The 19,827-nt window shown below is 40.8% G+C and overlaps 1 protein-coding gene across 2 annotated transcripts in view; it reads left to right on the top strand.

Moving 5' to 3' along the window:
- LOC109889898 (PDZ domain-containing protein 8) overlaps window positions 1-19,827 on the top strand; it is a 71,999-nt gene that overhangs the window by 1,893 nt on the left and 50,279 nt on the right. For both annotated transcript variants that reach the window (XM_031823460.1, XM_020481693.2), the window contains exon 2: window positions 17,488-17,616. In XM_031823460.1, coding sequence (XP_031679320.1) covers window positions 17,488-17,616 — 129 coding nt within the window. The remainder of the gene's footprint in view (window positions 1-17,487; window positions 17,617-19,827) is intronic.

Below are 19,827 nucleotides of genomic sequence, written 5' to 3'. Positions count from 1 at the left end.
TAAACACTTTGCCAACACTAAAACCGAAAGACAGAGAGCTTTTTAGTACTTCCCTGTTAGTAACATGAATGCATGTGCAGCATCTTGTCACCTCTTATTTATTTTAGACTCTATCACATTAGTCAGGTACCCTTTTGCAGATGGATTATTTGCTGGAAGTGTTCACCATCACTTTTGTATTTGGTTGCACTCGCTCAAGGCAAAAAACACCAATGTAGATTTAACTAGGCCTGAAAGTATACTTATTTTCTATGGATGTATTAACAGACCTGATGTCACACAGCCTAGATGTAACAATTTAACTAATATATTTCCTTGCTAATATGTTACTGTAGTACATTCTAACTTCTCAGTTATAAGAGCAAATTAATGTTAGACATGCTCTCGAACTTTGGTGACTACTAAGTATATTTAAACCTCCCGCTTTGGGCTGGATGTGTCAATGTGTAGTTCTTACATGCATAATCTGTTAGCAGAAATACTGCTAATACCTGAATTATCCACGAAATGCCTAGTTTGAAAGCGACTGTTGTTCTGGAAGCTGTGCTGTACTTTGCCTACATTTTCCCCACATGGCTGGCCCCCTAGCAATTTGAGTTCTAGCCAATGAGCTTCAGCACCTTGCCATTTGACTGACATTTGGCAAGATGCACATACAGCAGAGTGAGAGCGCAATGACGTGGTGCACATACTGTATCTGCACATATGTATGCAATTTTCGGGGACCACTTTTAGCTTGTGAGTGCTACTTTAAGAACTACTGGTTAAAAAGTATACAAAAGTACCAGGAAATCGCTAAGTGTTAGCTTTCAACATGACTAGGCCTGAATGTTAAATTAATCTAGGCTATTTCTAGATGTGGAAAACAAATTTATTGAATTATGCTGAAAGGGTAAGCCTTAGCCTATCCCCTACAGAAGTCGCTATTGTTGAGGTTCTTGTTAGTGCTTCTTTTGGCCCAGTCAGCTTGTCACAAATGTTGTGACAGCACTTACTGGGCTCAGCATTTGTGGCCTCAATTACATGGCACACTGACCCATGTAGCTGGTTCGTCTGTGTTCTGGTCCATGACATACATCTGTATAATTGTAATATACATAGATATACAGTACCAGTTAGAGGTTTGGACACATCTACTCATTCAAGGGTTTTTAGCTTTATTTAGACTATTTTCTTAATTGTAGAATAATAGTGAATGCATTAAAACTATGAAATAACACACATGAAATCATGTAGAAACCAAAAAGGTGTTAAACAAATCAAAATGATAGTTTCTTCAAATAGCCACCCTTTGCCTTGATGACAGATTAGCAGTCTTGGCATTCTCTCAACCAATTTCACCTGGAATTATTTTCCAGCAGTCTTCAAGGAGTTCTCACATATGCTGAGCACTTGTTGGCTGCTTTTCCTTCACTCTGCAGTCCAACTCATCCCAAACATCTCAATTGGGTTGAGATCGGGTGATTGTGGAGGCCAGGTCATCTGATTCAGCACTCCATCACTTTCCTTTTGTTCAAATAGCCCGTACACAGCCTGGATGTGTGTTTTGGGTCATTGTTCTGTTGAAAAATAAATGATAGTCCCACTAAGCACAAACCAGATGGGAGGCATATCGCTGTGGTAGGCATGCTGGTTAAGTGTGCCTTGAATTCTAAATAAATCACCAACAGTGTCACCAGCAAAGCACCATCACACCACCTCCTCCATGCTTCTCTGTGGGACCCACATATGCGGAGATTAGAGGTCGACTGATTATGATTTTTCAACTCCGATACCGATTATTGGAGGACCAAGAAAGCCGATACCGATTAATCGACCGATTTTTAAAAATGTTTTTTTTTTGTTGTAATAATGACAATTACAACAATACTGAATGAACACTTGTTTTAACTTAATATAATACATCAATCAAATCAATTTAGCCTCAAGTAAATAATGAAACATGTTCAATTTGGTTTAAATAATGCAAAAACAAATTGTTGGAGAAGAAAGCTAACGTTTCAGTTCCTTGCTCAGAACATATGAAAGCTGGTGGTTCCTTTTAATTAACATGAGTCTTCAATATTCCCAGGTAAGAAGTTTTAGGTTGTAGTTATTTTCGGACTATTTCCCTCTACACCATTTGTATTTCATTAACCTTTGACTATTGGATGTTCTTATAGGCACTTTAGTATTGCCAGTGAACCAGTATAGCTTCCTTCCCTCTCCTCGCTCCTCCCTGGGCTCGAACCAGCAACACAACGACAACAGCCACCATCGAAGCAGCGTTACCCATGCAGAGCAAGGGGAACAACTACTAGAAGGCTCAGAGCGAGTGACGTTTGAAACGCTATTAGCGTGCGCTAACTAGCTAGCCATTTCACTTCGGTTACACCAGCCTCAGGAGTTGATAGGCTTGAAGTCATAAACAGCGCAATGCTTGAAGCACAGCGAAGAGCTGCTGGAAAAACGCACGAAAGTGCTGTTTGAATGAATGCTTACGAGCCTGCTGCTGCCTACCACCGCTCAGTCAGATACTTAGATGCTTGTATGCTCAGTCAGATTATAAGCAACGCAGGACACGCTAGATAATATCTAGTCATATCATCAACCATGTGTAGTTAACTAGTGATTATGATTGATTTTTCTAAGATAAGTTTCATGCTAGCTAGCAACTTGCCTTAGCTTACTGCCTTCGCATAACAGGCAGTCTCCTTGTGGAGTGCAACGAGAGAGAGGCAGGTCGTTATTGCGTTGGACTAGTTAACTGTAAGGTTGCAAGCCTGGATCCCCCGAGCTGACAAGGTGAAAATCTGTAGTTCTGCCCCTGAACGAGGCAGTTAACCCACCATTCCTAGGCCGTCATTGAAAATAAAAAGTGTTCTTAACTGACGTGCCTAGTTAAATAAAGGTATAAAAAAAAATATTTACAAAAATTGGCAAATCTGTGCCCAAAAATACAGATTTCCGATTGTTATGAAAACTTGAAATCGACCCTAATTAATCGGCCATTCCGTTTAATCCGTCGACCTCTAGCGGAGATCATCAGTTCACCTACTAGGCGTCTCACAAAGACACTTCGGTTGGAACCAAAAATCTCAAATTTGGACTCATCAGTCCATAGGACAGATTTCCACCAGTCTAATGTCCGTTGCTCATGTCTCTTGACCCTTGCATGTCTCTTATTTTATTATTGGTGTCCTTTTAGTAGTGGTTTCTTTGCAGCAATTTGACCATGAAGGCCTGTTCACTCAGTCTCCTCTGAACAGTTGAAGTTGAGATGTGTCTGTTATTTGAATTCCGTTAAGCATTTATTTGGGCTGCAATTTCTGTGGCTGGTAACTCTAATGAGCTTATCCTCTGCAGCAGAGGTAACTCTGGGTGTTCCTTTCCTGTGGTGGTCCTCATGAGAGCCAGTTCCATCATAGTGCTTGATGGTTTTTGCGACTGCGCTTGAAGAAACTTTCAAAGTTCTTGAAATGTTCCGCATTGACCGACCTTCATGTCTTATGGTAATGATGGGCTGTCGTTTCTCTTTGCTTATTTGATCTGTTCCTGCCATAATATGGACTTGGTCTTTTTACCAAATAGCCCTATCTTCTATATACTACCCCATACCTTGTCACAACACAACTGATTGGCTCAAACGCATTAAGAAGGAAAGGGATTCCACAAAGGATCTTTTAACAAGGCACACCTGTTAATTGAAATGCATTCCAGGTGAATGAGTAGGTGTCCAAACTTTTGACAGGTATAATAAATAAATAACCTGGCTGTTGCCATTTACAATTTTGATTTAATATGAAGACATTTTATATAGTAATGCCGCAAACGGTCCATACAAAACCAGCATTTCTCATTGATTTAGGTTAAATGAATATAATTAGGTGGGATTAATCAGGTGATTATTGTTGTTAAAATGCCAGACTATGTGAGAAGGCACATTGTTTCACTTGAAAATCAATGAAACACTGTCTTGTGCCTGACAAAATGAACAGACTTTCCTTTTGTCCACCATATTTACTATGTGGGCTGCAGAGCAGGCAAACAATGGTTTGGTTGTTTTGTGAGAACAACAACTAAATGTAACTATTTTATGTCCCTCTGTGCAGCCACAGGCCTCTACTGGCATGGCATAGCCACTTCTTGTGAAATATCTGGTTTGGATCATGTGTGGGAGCTAAATGTTAAATGTAGGCTAAATGCAACAATCTGGAGGATTGACCTAAAATGGTGCATGTTTGTGAGGTGCCCATGATAATGACTCGATGTCGATGTCATCTAAAACAGCCTTTGAGGACGGAGCAGTGGACATTAGGATTAGCTGAATGTCACAGATGGCAGGACTCTGGAGGGGAGGGGGGGCTGGAGGTAATCCAGGCATAACAACACCCATCTTGAGTCAGAACAAAAGCAATATGTATACTGTACTGAAACAGTGGGGAATGAGATACTACAGCAATCCTCTGTAGCATAGAATAAAGCTTTATCTCTGCAGTAAGTTTCAGAGAGGGTAACATTCTTTGTGTTCCAGATTTACGGTGAGAGTTGACAGAGTTACGATGACCTCCCTCCCTCTCTACTCTACAAACCTGACAGGTTTTGACAGTGAGTCTGTCTGGTTTCTGAATGGAATGTTCATGAGATAGGAGACGATGCAGTTAAAAAGCGTGAGATGAATGGCTGATTAAGTACTGGAATCAACCTTTCACCTGCTCCTATCTTCACTAAGCTAACACTGATAGCCCTGCAATCTCTGCAAACCCACATGGTGTGGATTGGAGAGTTCTTGTTTACATGCATTGCAAATACACTCAAATGTTGCGTTCAGGCGGTAGGTATTCTTAGCATAATAGATGGGGGTGGTGAACAGATCATTGCTGAATTTTCTGGCTACGCCCTCAAATGGTATTAAGCCTTTTGAGATTTTTGGGGGGTCAGAGTATTTAAACCTATAAGAGAATAATTCTCAGACACTGGACCAGTGTTAACTTGTGCACATCATTAACCACATTCCAGGTCTGCCAAGTAGGGGGCCAATCACTTGGCATATTAGATCACAGTCAAATGCACTGAGCCATTCACCCCTGTCCCCATCCTTATCTGGACAGGACATGCTAGATTGGCAACATTTCTTCGTGAGCTTGGGTTTACCGTGTGCCATTCCATTTTCATGACTTTGGGTGGTTGTTGGACTGGCTTGTCCTCAATATGATTCTAATATCCTGTGTGAAATTCTGAATTTATTACATTTGATTTGTCCTGGACAAGTAATGTGTACCAATATGTAATGAACCCATTACCGCCCCCCCATCCCTCCCTTATCCAATGTCAGCTGGGTTGTTTCTTACGGGCAATTCCATTATATCAGAGTGATGCTCAGATCCACTTTAAAATTAATGCCAAGCCAAAACCATTGACTGCAAAGTTTAACAAACCATACACCCATATATAGAAGTCTAGTTTTGACAATTTCCAAATAATATTTTACTGAAACACGTTTACTTGAGGAACAGTGCAGATGCAAAGTTTGATAACAATGTTTTTTGTGACCATGTGCTCTGCCATTTCCTGGTTGCTAAAATTGTAATAGTTTGTGACAAAAAAAGCAAGTATAGTGTAGAGAATCATTGTACCATCTAAACCGCTGTGAAATATATTTTCCATAACACAAAATATTGTATTTTCTGTTGTTTTGAAGCTGGTGTACAGAACCGAAAGTAAAAGATGCAAAAACTAAATTTTGAGTGCGGGAACCATGAAAATAGGGCACATAGAACATATCTACAACTTCTTAGACTTGCTTTCATTGAGAAATGACACATCTATAACTCACATTTCTTTGTGAATTTGGTCGTGTCGACCAAACGGGTTTCAGCTTTGTCATGACACCTTGAGTTTGGAAATATCCATTTTGGTAATTGAACTACAGTAAGTGAAGTGTATCAGCACATGTTAATAGACTGACTGTAACAGAATGACATGGGTCCTTGGTCTGTACTTCACAGAAATGCATAATTATTAATGTTGTTCTTTTCAAGGTGATGTATCCTGAATAGGTAGGAAATTGTAATATTCTCCTGTGTTTCGATATTATTCTATCCACTGGCTATTATTCTAATGAGCTCCGGCCTCAAACAAGACCACATTTGGACAGAGTTTGGGGAAACCCTGCTGTACTGTTTTCTGCTGTACTGTGCTTTGCTGTACTGCCCTCTACTGCACCTTTGCACTGATTTCCCATTGTGGCCAATTCAATTGCAAAAATACTGTTACTGTTACTGATTTTTCAGGCACTCTGTTACCGATTTGATAACAGATTGACTCGTTTTAATCACTTAATATTTCATAAACTAAATTATCAGTAAAAACAGGAACTATGCTGAAAAAATATATGTAAATGCCACATGTATAAAGTGTTGGTTCCATGTTTCCTGTGCTGCGGCGTTTGCACGTAGCGGTAGCGTGTGGAGGTTGCTTATGCAGCGTGTGAAGGTTGCTTATGCAGCGGTAGCGTGTGGAGGTTGCTTATGCAGCGGTAGCGTGTGGAGGTTGCTTATGCAGCGGTAGCGTGTGGAGGTTGCTTATGCAGCGGTAGCGTGTGGAGGTTGCTTATGCAGCGGTAGCGTGTGGAGGTTGCTTATGCAGCGGTAGCGTGTGGAGGTTGCTTATGCAGCGGCAGCATGTGGAGGTTGCTTATGCAGCGGCAGCGTGTGAAGGTTGCTTATGCAGCGGTAGCATGTGGAGGTTGCTTATGCAGCGGCAGCGTGTGAAGGTTGCTTATGCAGCGGTAGCGCGAGGCGCGCAGCAAGGAAACAAAACATGAAGAGGATTACATTTCCTGAGGACAACAGTCCTAATGTTGGAAACAAGCAGCCTTATGTTGTCACCCAGAATCACTTTTCTATTCTAAGGTATATAACTATTATACATTATGTAGGTTTTTTTAAAGGACGGAAGTATTTTAAGTCTGCTTTGAATTTTCCTTTTTGCCATGGAACATCAGGTATCGTAGTATCGCGATACTGGTATCGTGACAACCCTACTTCATACTCTTCATTGATTGAGCTGTCATTGTTGTTTAGCTGTTCTATTGGATCCCAGAGAAGTAATACTACAGCCTCTAGCCAGAAAGCCACCATTTTGGTGCAATAATGCACTTCATACAGTTGCATATCGGGATATTATTTTGGACGATGTGTCATTTTGACAAGATCACTATTTTTGTGCTAGTTGGCTGTACCTGTGCTAAAACCCCAGTATTTTCCCTTCATAGCTTGTTCTACTTCTTTTTAAATGGTGAGACCATTTTTTCCCCCCAGCACTTATTTCCTTGACGGATCAAAACAAATTTTCTCGTGGTTCTCTCTTGTCTCTCTGCAGCAAACAGGGTGAGCAATATGTTTGGAACATTGGAATAAAATCACAGTATCAAATCACAATAATGTGATAAACGCAATATATATATACTGTAGTATCGGCACCTAAGTATCGTGATAATATCGTTTCGTGAGGTCCCTTGCAATTGCCAGACCTATTTTTACGTCATAGTGGACTTTGCCCTCCCACACCATTTGTTCATCTCTTAAATCTCCCCTTACAGTATGTCCAACCTCTTTCAATAGAACGAAATATTGCATACTCTTGCATTAGTGTGTGTTAATGACTGGTGGTCAGGGTTCTAATCAATAATACTTTTGAAAGCTTTGATTGCTAATGTGTGGAAAAGGAGCCCTGTAGTTATACACAAAGTCCACTGCAGTACATGTTCATGACATCCTGATAGAGAATAACTTCTTTGCTTGAAATTTGGAGCAAAGCTTCTTTGTTGTTTTTTGGGGGGGCCTGGCCAAATGCTTTACTTTCTAAAGTGACATAACCCACTGTCTATTAAATATGGATCTGCACAACCTGTTTCAACTCCAAGGTTCTCAAGATTTCTATCTGTAATGTAACATCTTATGATCTTACTGTTGCTTGGGCACTGACCATAAGCAATGGGGGTACTAGAATTTACTCGTAGCTGAGGAAAGGAGATACAGTAGGAAAAAGTACCTTTTGTCTTGAGTACAGTAATAACTTAAGAAGCATGCATGTAATTATTCAGTAAAATTTCTAGTTAAGTTGCAGCAAATGCTATTCTACACTCTTTTCCACACACATGCTACAAGCTTATGATTGTTAGGGAATTGGGGTGTTGCACAGTTGGTGTTGAGTCCATTTTTATAACAAATAATTGAGGTTACCCCATTTTTACAGACATGCTTCTTCTCATATTGGGACTTGATACCTTTACAGAAAATGCAGTTTAAGTCATTTTAGGATTATTGCCTGGAACTTTGCCCTGGCTACGTTTTGTGCCAGTCCCCCCAAAATAGACTTTAATGCTCACCGATACATCAGGACGATTTAACTTTTGTGTGCAGATCTTTAGTAGGCAACCCAGGCAGTTGGTACATAATCGCAAATCAAATCTGCTGACATGGAACACCTGGGCTGTCACGATCAGATTTTGGGGATGGCTTACCAGAGCCCGGGCCTGGTTTGACATCAGGATTTGTGAAATCTAAATCAGACAGTTAATCTGTGGTTTCATAGCAGGAAGAGGCCATATTCTCATGTAGCTTTTTTAAATGCTTTGAGCCCAACAGAGAGCTATTTGTTACTGTTTTATTACTGCCATCAGCATTTATTTAGACTGCCCTTTCCATTTTAATTTTGTTACATGTTTATTGAAATGTTTATTGAAATGTTTGTTTATTTTGTTACATGTTTATTGGTTTGTACAAATATTCATCTTTTGAGAGTTACTGTATGTTAGCTTGTAAGCCCTTGAATGAATATGATACCAATACTATTGCATCCAGTTGTTCCTTACCAATATAGGAGCCTACAAGTACATTCCTCTTGTCCTTGTGTGTGCACAAACCGTTTTCACAGAAAACAAATCTACGCCTTGGCTAATCTTTTAAGAGCTTTCTGATTAAAGAATCAAGTTTCCTTACTGAAAGGAATGTCTGGCCGGAACATTGTTCAGAAAGCTTTTGACTTCTTATTAGCTGACAATTAACAAAAATGTTGGTTATTTTTCATTTTTTAAATGGTAAAATTTATTTGGATTCCATTTTTTTTTTAAATGTGAGCTCAATGCGCATGTTGCACAGTTTCTCATGAGAGAAATCAGATACAACCTGAACTGTGTGAGTATGGAGTACTGGAGTAGTTTCTAGAGGTCGATTTAATTTGGGCCGATTTCAAGTTTTCATAACAATCGGAAACCGTTTTTTTGGACACCGATTTGGCAAAAATATTTTTTTTACACCTTTATTTAACTAGGCAAGTCAGTTAAGAACACATACTTTATTTTCAATGACGGCCTAGGAACGGTGGGTTAACTGCCTTGTTCAGGGGCAGAACGACACATTTTTACCTTGTCAGCTCGGGGATTCAATCTTGCAACCTTACAGTTAACTAGTCCAACTCTCTAACCACCTGCCTCTCACAAGGAGCCTGCCTGTTACACGAATGCAGTAAGCCAAGGCAAGTTGCTAGCTAGCATTAAACTTATCTTATAAAAAATAATCAATCATAATCACTAGTTAACTACACATGGTTGATGATATTACTAGTTTATCTAGCGTGTCCTGCGTTGCATATAATCGATGTGGTGCGTATCGTTGCTCCAATGTGTACCTAACCATAAACATCAATGCCTTTCTTAAAATCAATACAGAAGTATATATTTTTTAAACCTGCATATTTAGCTTAAAGAAATCCAGGTTAGCAGGCAATATTAACCAAGTGAAATTGTCACTTCTCTTGCTTTCATTGCACGCAGAGTCAGTGTATATGCAACAGTTTGGGCTGCCTAATTTGCTAGAATTTTACGTTTTATGACATAACATTGAAGGTTGTGCAATGTAAAAGGAATATTTAGACTTATGGATGCCACCCGTTAAAATACGATAAAATACGGAACTGTTCCGTATTTCACTGAAAGAATAAACGTCTTGTTTTCAAGATGATAGTTTCCGGATTCGACCATATTAATGACCAAAGGCTCGTATTTCTGTGTGTTATGTTATAATTAAGTCTATGATTTGATAGAGCAGTCTGACTGAGCTATGGTAGGCAGCAGCAGGCTCGTAAGCATTCATTCAAACAGCACTTTTGTGTGTTTTGCCAGCAGCTCTTCGTTATGCTTCAAGCATTGCGCTGTTTATGACATCAAGCCCATCAACTCCCGAGATTAGGCTGGTGTAACCAATGTGAAATGGTTAGAGGGGTGCGCGCTAATAGTGTTTCAAACATCACTCGCTTTTAGACTTGGAGTGGTTGTTCCCCTTGCTCTGCATGGGCAACACTGCTTCGAGTGTGGCTGTTGTCGATGTGTTCCTGGTTCGAGCCCAGGGAAGAGCGAGGAGAGGGACGGAAGCTATACGGTTACACTGGCAATACTAAAGTGCCTATAAGAACATCCAATAGTCAAAGGTTAATGAAATACAAATGGGATAGAGAGAAATAGTCTTATAATTCCTATAATAACTACAACCTAAAACTTCTTACCTGGGAATATTGAAGACTCATGTTAAAAGGAACCATATGTTCTCATGTTCTGAGCAAGGAACTGAAACGTTAGCTTTCTTATATGGCACATATTGCACTTTTACTTTCTTCTCCAACACTTTGTTTTTGCATTATTTAAACCAAATTTAACATGTTTCATTATTTATTTGAGGCTAAATTGATTTTATTGATGTATTATATTAAGTTAAAATAAGTGTTTATTCAGTATTGTTGTAATTGTCATTATTACAAGCACATGTAAAAAAAATCGGCCGATTTTAATCGGTATCGGCTTTTCTTTGGGTCCTCCAATAATCGGTATCGGCGTTGAAAAATAATTATCGGTCGACCTCTAGTAGTTTCCAACAGGCCATAATTATATATAGTGTAGAGTGGAAAACGTGATAATTAACTACAATGACCATAATCCATTGCGCACCTACTTGTCATGTCTGTTTGTTTTTATGCTTGCTACAGAAGAGACCGCAGAATGTATGCTTAATTTACTTTGAAGAACTACAAAATAGTGACTTTGTCAGACAGCATATGCAGCAGCTCTATAGAGATGAGATGACTTGGGACAGAATGATACTCATCAAATTAAACAAAGGTAATTAAGTATACACAACTGAAATATTTTATTCAAGTAAAGTCATGTGAATAAATGATGGTTAATAAGTGAGTAATGGGAAGTCACTACCATCATGGGACTTTTATTAATGTAGTGTTACAGCGTTCACAAAAAAATTATTGAATCAAAAAGTGTGATTTTATTTTTTAATAATCTGAAGGAATCTGAAATTACTTTAAAAATACTAATCGCTCAGCACTACTGAGCTGCCATAACGGACCGGGTCTATGGGAGATGCCAAGCACAGAATACAAGGAATATTTGGCCAAACTTATTCAAGAACTGTATTGTGTGTCCATCTCAGAACGAGATATTCACTTCTACTCTAACACCCATGGTTGTTGTGGTTGAGACTTGCTTTGGTCCTACTTAATTATTAAAGGCTAAAGCACAACCACTAGAAATAAGGCAATCTTTAGATCCCTCGATACAAGAAACAATTATTGATAATATTCTAGTAAGAGACTAGGCCTATAGCAACAATCATGTTTGGTTTACATTGTAATATGCATGTTTTCTTTTCAGCAATTAGGTGGTGTTAGCTTTTGTGACAGGGTACGATATTTGTGAAGGCCTAATCTAATGGATAATTGTAATGAGACTAAATGCAAGATGCAGGTAGGCCAAGGGGATAGGGATGTTCCCTATGCATTTTTAATAGAGGCTTTTTGATGAGGCTAATGGTGTCTGTGGAACGTGATAGGCCACGTCTGCCCGCTTGTACTTGCACCAAGACAAAATGGAAACGTGTTTTCCAATTAAGATGACTTTGTCGTGGAATGGTGCTGTCAAGCCCTCATGCCTAATAATCTGCTATGTTCTCCTAATCATTGTTACTGAGCTGAGCTGCCTCTTCCTCTCTGACCTGCGCTGTCTGTGCAATTGAGGGAATGTTAACTGTGATTTAAGAATGTAGACCTGTGTGGCCTTTGTGATAAATCGTTTTGGAACTGGGTTCATTCATGACCACGGAGGCGCACAACAGTGTCAACTGTTGATGTGAACATTTGGTTGTACAAAGTACAGTATAATTAGCCACTCACCAAACATCTGACAGGCTTTGATTTGAAAGTATACTGTCCCTTTAGGGAGTTAGCTTACCTTTTGTAGATCATAGCCTACTACTCATCATATTTAAGGACTAATGAAGTGTTGTTTAGCCATTCTCACGTGCTAAGACATTGTTCTTCTTGGAGTTTAGCATGAGATGAATGTTGCCGGTTTAAAAAACAGGCTGCCCGTGAGTTAGCCAGCGAAGTCCTTCAGAATGTCCCCTGTCACATTCTTCTCCCCCTCTTCTGGATTTCTATTTTCGCCCTGTGGAAATGTATTGGAGACAGTGTGCTGACAACCACAAAGGAGCCTAAAGGAACTGAGCCCTGAACAATGGTTCTGCTTTTGTTCAGTACCCAAAGAACCTGGAGGGTACAGCCAGGGCTGGGATGCTGAAGGTGGTAGTGGTACCATTCTCTTCCACCTTGTTGTTTGACCTCTCTGGACAACCTGTTGAAGCATGACAGATAAGCTGCTATGTATGTCAACATTGGGAATTCAAGATGCTTGGATTGGATAAAAGCTAATAAAAAAATGAATAATCAAAGTGGTAGCTATTGTAGAGGCATCGATATAAACACTTCATCTTGAAAACAAAATATAATCTTTGGATGTAGGTTAGGCTCATAACTAGAATAAGTTATTTATATTTATTTTATTTCTATGGTTAGGCTGTCTCATATCTAGCATTTTATATTAACGAACAGTTACGCAAAATCCTCTCTGGTATAGAATGCCAGAGGCTTCAGGCCAGACAAGGCACCAGGGGCCAAAAATAGTAGAGGCAGGCGTGTAGTCCAAAACAACATGATGTTCATAATTACAATGAGGATTTTCGTTACTGTTTAATCATTGGCCTTAATTTTGCTTTTAGCCAATGACCACACCCAATAGAGGAAGTCTCAGTGCTGGGACCAAATGTTTTGGAGGACATCATGTTGTATGAGTGGGTCAGCGCGTGAACTAGGGTGAGACCGAGAGATGGAGAGCCAAGCTGTGTGTCTCACCCCACACTGGTTGAGGTCAGTCCTCCTGTGTTGGAGTGAGAGCAGGAAACACTCAGGATCTGTTAGATAATCTGATCCCAGCAGGGCAAGGATTTCCTATCCGCCCACCGTGGGCCTCCAGTAGATGCTCCTGTAGCATCTACTCCATTTCACATCTACAGTTCCATTAGAAAGTATTCTCCCCCTTGACATTTTCTACATTATAGGCTGAATTGAAGATGGATTAATTATAGATTTGTTGTCACTGGCCTACTCACAATACCCTGTAATGTCAAAGTGGAATTATGTTTTTTGAAATTTTACAAATGTTAGGCTGAAATGTCTTAAGTCAATAAGAATTCAACCCCTTTGTTATGGCAAGCCTAAATAAACATTTGCTTAGTCACATAAGTTGCATGCACTCACTCTGTGTGCAATAAGTTTTTAACATGATTTTTGAATGACTACCTCATAGGGCTGGGTGATATGGCCAAAATATCATATGGTATTTTTCAAATTTATGTTTTTGATTAATAAAAGTTCTAAATTTGCTTCATGAGTAGTTCGTGACCCTAGGGTGGCAACACATATATATTCTAAATTATTTAAATGGGTCTTTCTCCATTCTGATTGTTTCATATTTTATTTTACCTTTATTTAACCAGGCAAGTCAGTTAAGAACAAATTCTTATTTTCAATGATGGCCTAGGAACAGTGGGTTAACTGCCTGTACAGGGGCAGAACGACAGATTTGTACCTTGTCAGCTCGGGGGTTTGAACTTGCAACCTTCCGGTTACTAGTCCAACGCTCTAACCACTAGGCTACCCTGCAATTTCCACCTAAAATTATTTCCATCAATTTCTGCATTTTCTGCATTCATTTGAGATCATTTCCACACTGCCACAATATGGGCAAAAATACTAGGCCTTATTTTTAACCAAATGTTGCCTCCACCAGTACTGGTATCAGGCTGTATTAGCTAGCTACGTTTGCTCTGACTAAGTACTTTTATTAGCTAGTTAGCTAGCCATCGATATAAAACTAGCGATTAGCATTAGTGTCTAACACGATTTAGCTTAACTTGCTAAGAAAATACAAACTAGCTCTTTGCAGATGTAAGAAACACAAACTAATATTGTAATTATAGAACGCTTGTGGATTTATATTAAGATCATTGTGCAAACAACATCGTTGTCATCAAACTTGTTGCATGTGCTGCAGACTGAATGAAAGTGTCTCGTGGTCAATCAACAACAAATGCGCTACTTCAGTGACTGGGTGGGATTAGGTCTGTGGAGAGGGATGACTCAAGTAGAAGAGTAAACTATAAAAATGGACGTTACACACGGAATATCACATTTAACAAATTAAACATTGAAATACCAGTATAGAAGGTAGTAAAAACCCAAACCGGTCCTACTAGCTCAAAACCCAAACCGGCCTACTAGCTCATTTACCCAACACATACAATTATCTGTAAGGTCCCTCATTAGAGCAGTGAATTTCTAACAGATTCAACCATGAAGACCAAGGGGATTTTCCAATGTCTCACAAAGAAGGTCACCTATTGGTATATTAAAAGCACACATTGAATATCCCTTTGATCATGGTGAAGTTATTAATTACGCTTTGGATGGTGTATAAATACAGACGTCATTACTAACTCAGTTGCTGGAGAGGAAAGAAACCCCCTCAGGGGCCAATGGTGACTTTTTAAGACATTTGCAGAGTTGAATGGCTAGGATAGGAGAAGGATGGATCAACAATATTGCAGTTGCTCCACAATACTATCCGAACTAACACAGTGAAAAGAAGGAAGCCTGTGCAGAATAACAATATTCCAAAACATGCAAAATAAGTGTGGCAAAGTAATTCACTTTTTGTCCTGAATAAGTGTTATGTTTGGGGCTAATCCAATACAACACATTACTGAGTACCACACTCCATATTTTCAAGCATAGTTGTGGCTGTATCATGTTATAGGTACAGTGCCTTGCGAAAGTATTCGGCCCCCTTGAACTTTGCGACCTTTTGCCACATTTCAGGCTGAAATGTGGCAAAAGGTCGCAAAGTTCAAGGGGGCTGAATACTGGAAACTCGTTCTCTGGAGTGATGAATCACGCTTCACCATCTGGGTTTGGCAGATGCCAGGAGAACTCTACCTGCCCGAATGCATAGTGCCAACTGTGGTTGAGGAGGAATAATGGTCTGGGGCGGTTTTTCATGGTTCAAGGGCTAGGCCCATAGGTGAAGGGAAATCTTAACTCTACAGCATACAATGACATTCTAGACAATTCTGTGCTTCCAACTTTGTGGCAACGGTTTGAGGAAGGACCTTTCCTGTTTCAGCATGACAATGCCCCGTGCATAAAGTGAGGTCCATACAGAAATGGTTTGATGACATTGCTGTGGAAGAACTTGACTGGCCTGCACAGAGCCCTGACCTCAACCCCATCAAACACCTTTGGGATTAATTGATTGCGAGCCAGGCTTGAACGCCCAATGTCAGTGCCCAACTACACTAATGCTCTTGTGCCTCAAGTCCCCTCAGCAATGTTCCAATATCTAGTGGAAAGCTTTGCCAGAAGAGTGGAGGCTGTTCTAGCAGCAAAGGGGGGGACCAACTCCATATGAATGTCCATGATTTTAGAATGAGATGTTCCATGAGCATGTGTCCACATACTTTTGGCCATGTACTGCGTACTTTCATAACTTTTTCTGACTGGTACCGGGGGACAACATACTTTTGGTCATGTAGTTTATCTAAAGCAAGTGTCATTTATATTTACAATTCCCTTATTCAAACGGATTACTCATTTACCTAGCGCTTATCAAGTTGTTAATTACAGTTAATGGAGAATGCTGTTATTTCTATCGAGGGGGGGGGGGGGGGGGGGAGAAAGAACATGCTTTTCCCACTTGGAACCGGTAGGTTCGGTAGACCTTATTCATGGTTTTCTTGCGCATAAAGGTGGTGGAATTATTTGGGAATTCAGTCATTTGTATTTGTAGACACACAGAAAAGTAATAGCAGGTGAATAGCATGCTATTCTCATGCTTAAGTTCAAGGTCATAATATGCATAGAGAGAAAAGTGTATTTAAAAGAGAATTGTGTCCCGTTTGCATGGCTTAATCAGGCCCTTAATCTGAATCGGGCCCTTAGAGACTTACCCAGAAAGACTCACAGCTGTATTTGCTGCCAACGGTGCTTCAACAAGGCATTGACTCAGCCGTGTGAATACTTAAGTCAGTTAAGAACAAATTCTTATTTTCAATGACGGCCTAGGAACAGTGGGTTAACTGCCTGTTAAGGGGCAGAACGACAGATTTGTACCTTGTCAGCTCGGGGATTCGAACTTGCAACCTTACGGTTACTAGACGCCCCAATAAGTCAAGGGGTATGCATACTTTCTGAAGACACTATCTCTTCTCCATCTCTCCCCCACTTTTCCTCTCGTCTCACCATCCTCTTCATGTCTCCATCATCCATCCCTCTTTAATTTTTCAACTCCAAGTCTTCTCAATCTCAACTTTATTTCCACTCAATTTTCTAAATTTCTACTTATCTCATTCACTTTTACATTCCACTTTCCAAACCATCAGTCCTCTGAGCAAGGAGATGTGTATCTTACACTTTGTATTACAGTGACCTTATTACTGTGTAGTTATTTATTATTACACATTTAATTATTCGACAGCCTACTATGTGCCTATGCTGATAGTGTAGGTGTCGTGATGAAGCAGTCAATAGCAGCTTTAGCATACATTTTAGTACATTGGTTATTTCCTAATCACTGAGCCCGTGTTTCAGTCACTCAAGGGAAACAATCCTGAGGATGATGACAAAGCAGAGGCGCTAACCGGTTCTGTGTCTGTTGTGCTGTTAGCCCACGGCAATAGTTTATCATCTTCTGAAACGTAGACAGTAGCGAGTTAGCACCGGATGTCCTCAGGGCTTTGCTACTCAACTTCTCCAACAGTATGGTGGCTAGAATAGCAGAACTAAGCAGAAGTGTTTTAAGCAATGCTTAAACGCTGAATCAAATTGCTGATACAGTAGTGTTTGGGATTTGAGGAAAGTGATCACAAGTTCTGTTATTTTCTTCCCCCAGTGGAATAGCCATAGGCCTATGCATAGATTGTCAAACACTGCTCAATGAAGTGTTGAATCCCTCAGTCGTAATGTTCACACTGAAATCACTAGCAGTATACAACGAATGGACAACCATTTTCTAATTTAATCATTGTCTGTTTGTGTTTTTTTTTACAGATACAAACCCTTTTTCCCTTTCCAAGTGCAACCTCCTATTGGGTCTTCCGCCTGTGACTTGGACCTCTCCGTTCAGGACTCAGGATTGGTGGAGGGCCGGCTTAGGGTCACCCTTGTTGAATGTAGCAGGTAGGATGTCTCATGCCCTGTTTACATCGTGAAATATTTCATTTCGATATTTTGTTACATTACAGCCTTATTCTAAAATGTATTAAATAAAAAGAAATCCTCAGCAATCTATACAGTAGCCCATATTGACAAACTTTTTTGAAAATGTATTAAAAATGTAAAATAATACTTATCTAAATAAGGTATCTAAGATCCTTTGCTATGAGACTCGAAATTGAGTTCAGGTGCATCCTGTTTCCATTGATCATCCTTGAATAACTTGATTGGAGTCCTCCTGTGGTAAATTCAATTGATTGGACATGATTTGGAAAGGCACACCTGTCTATATAAGGTCTCACAGTTGACAGTGCATGTCAGAGCAAAAACCAAGCCAGGAGGTCGAATGAATTGTCTGTAGAGCTCCGTGACAGGATTGTGTCGGCACAGATCTGGGGAAGGGTACCAAAAACTGTCTGCAGCATTGAAGGTTCTCATGAACACAGTGGCATCCATCATTCTTAAATGGAAGAAGTTTGGAACCACCAAGACTCCTCCTAGAGCTGGCCGCCCGGTCAAACTGAGCAATCAAATGAATTGCTCACCTTGGTCAGGGAGGTGAGCTAAAGACTCTCAGACCATGAGAAACAAGGTTCTCTGGTCTGATGAAACCAAGATTGAACTATTTGGCCTGAATGCCAAGCGTCACGTCTGGAGGAAGCCTCAAATCAAATGTTATTTGTCACATGCACTGAATACAGCATAGAGGGGGGGGGGGGGGGGCAGGCAATGCAAATAGTCTGGGTAGCCATTTGATTAGATGTTCAGGATTCTTATGGCTTGGGGGTAGAAGCCTCTTGGACCTAGAATTGGTGCTCCGCTACCGCTTGCCGGTAGCAGAGAGAACAGACGACTAGGGTGGCTGGAGTCTTTGACAATTTAAGGCATTCTTCTGACACCGCCTGGTATAGAGGTCCTGGATGACAGGAATCTTGGCCCCAGTGATGTACCGGGCCGTACACACTACTCTGTAGTGCCTTATGGTCGGTTACCGAGCAGTTGCCATACCAGGCAGTGATTGCAACCATGCTGTAGAACCTTTTGAGGATCTGAGGACCCATGCCATATCTTTTCAGTCTCCTTAGGGGGAATAGGTTTTGTCGTGCCCTCTCCACGACTGTCTTAGTGTGCTTGGACCATGTTAGTTTGTTGGCGAAGTGGATGCCAAGGAACTTGAAGCTCTCAACCTGCTCCACTACGGCCCCATCAATGTAAATGGGGGCATGCTCGGTCTTCTTTTTCCTGTAGTCCACAATCATCTCTTTTGTCTTGATCACGTTGAGAGGATGTTGTCCTGGCACCACACGGTCAGGTCTCTGACCTCCTCCCTGTAAGCTGTCTCATCATTGTCTGTGATCAGCCCTACTGTTGTCATCGGCAATTTTTATAAATATGTTATCCTTTTTTCTCTCCAGTTTTGTGGTATCCAATTGGGAGTTAGTCTTGCCTCATCGCTGCAACTCCCGTACGGACTCGGGAGAGGCGAAGGTTGAGAGCCGTGCGTCCTCCGAAACACAACCAAGACGCACTGCTTCTTGACACAACCCAGAAGCTAGCCGCACCAATGTGTCAAAGGAAATACCATACACCTGGTGACCGTGTCAGCGTGCACTGCACCCGGCCCGCTACAGGAGTCGCTAGTTCGCGATGGGACAAGGACATCCCTCCCGGCCAAACCCTACCATAACCCGAACGACGCTGGGCCAATTGCGCCGCCCCATATGGTCTCCCGGACGCGGCTGGCCAGGATTAAACCCCAGGCTGTAGTGACACCGCATGCAGTGTCTTAGATTCCTGCACCACCCTGAAGGCCCTAGCTGTACCTTTTCTACGGGCAATTTGGCCCACTCTAAAGCAGCAACTGCTCTAATTCTTCTTTGTATGAGTGGTTCCCTCTACCAACTGCTGCTTTCAGATCTCGCCGTAGGTTTTGGATGTGATTCCGATAATCTTGACAATCTGCTGTTTTCATGATGTCTTGCACACATTCAACACCCCCATTACCAGAGGCAGCTTAGCACAGCATTACTGAACCTCCCCCATGTTTGACTGGGACGGAGATTTGTCTTCCAACAAGACAATGATCCAAAACATAAAGCAAAATCTACAATGGAATGGTTCAAAAATAAACATATCCAGGTGTTAGAATGGCCAAGTCAAAGTCCAGACCTGAAT

This window comes from Oncorhynchus kisutch, linkage group LG4 (assembly GCF_002021735.2).
Source record: "Oncorhynchus kisutch isolate 150728-3 linkage group LG4, Okis_V2, whole genome shotgun sequence".
NCBI classification, from domain to species: domain Eukaryota; kingdom Metazoa; phylum Chordata; class Actinopteri; order Salmoniformes; family Salmonidae; genus Oncorhynchus; species Oncorhynchus kisutch.
Note: the sequence above shows the minus strand (reverse complement) of the source record. Positions and strands in the feature narration are given on the sequence as shown.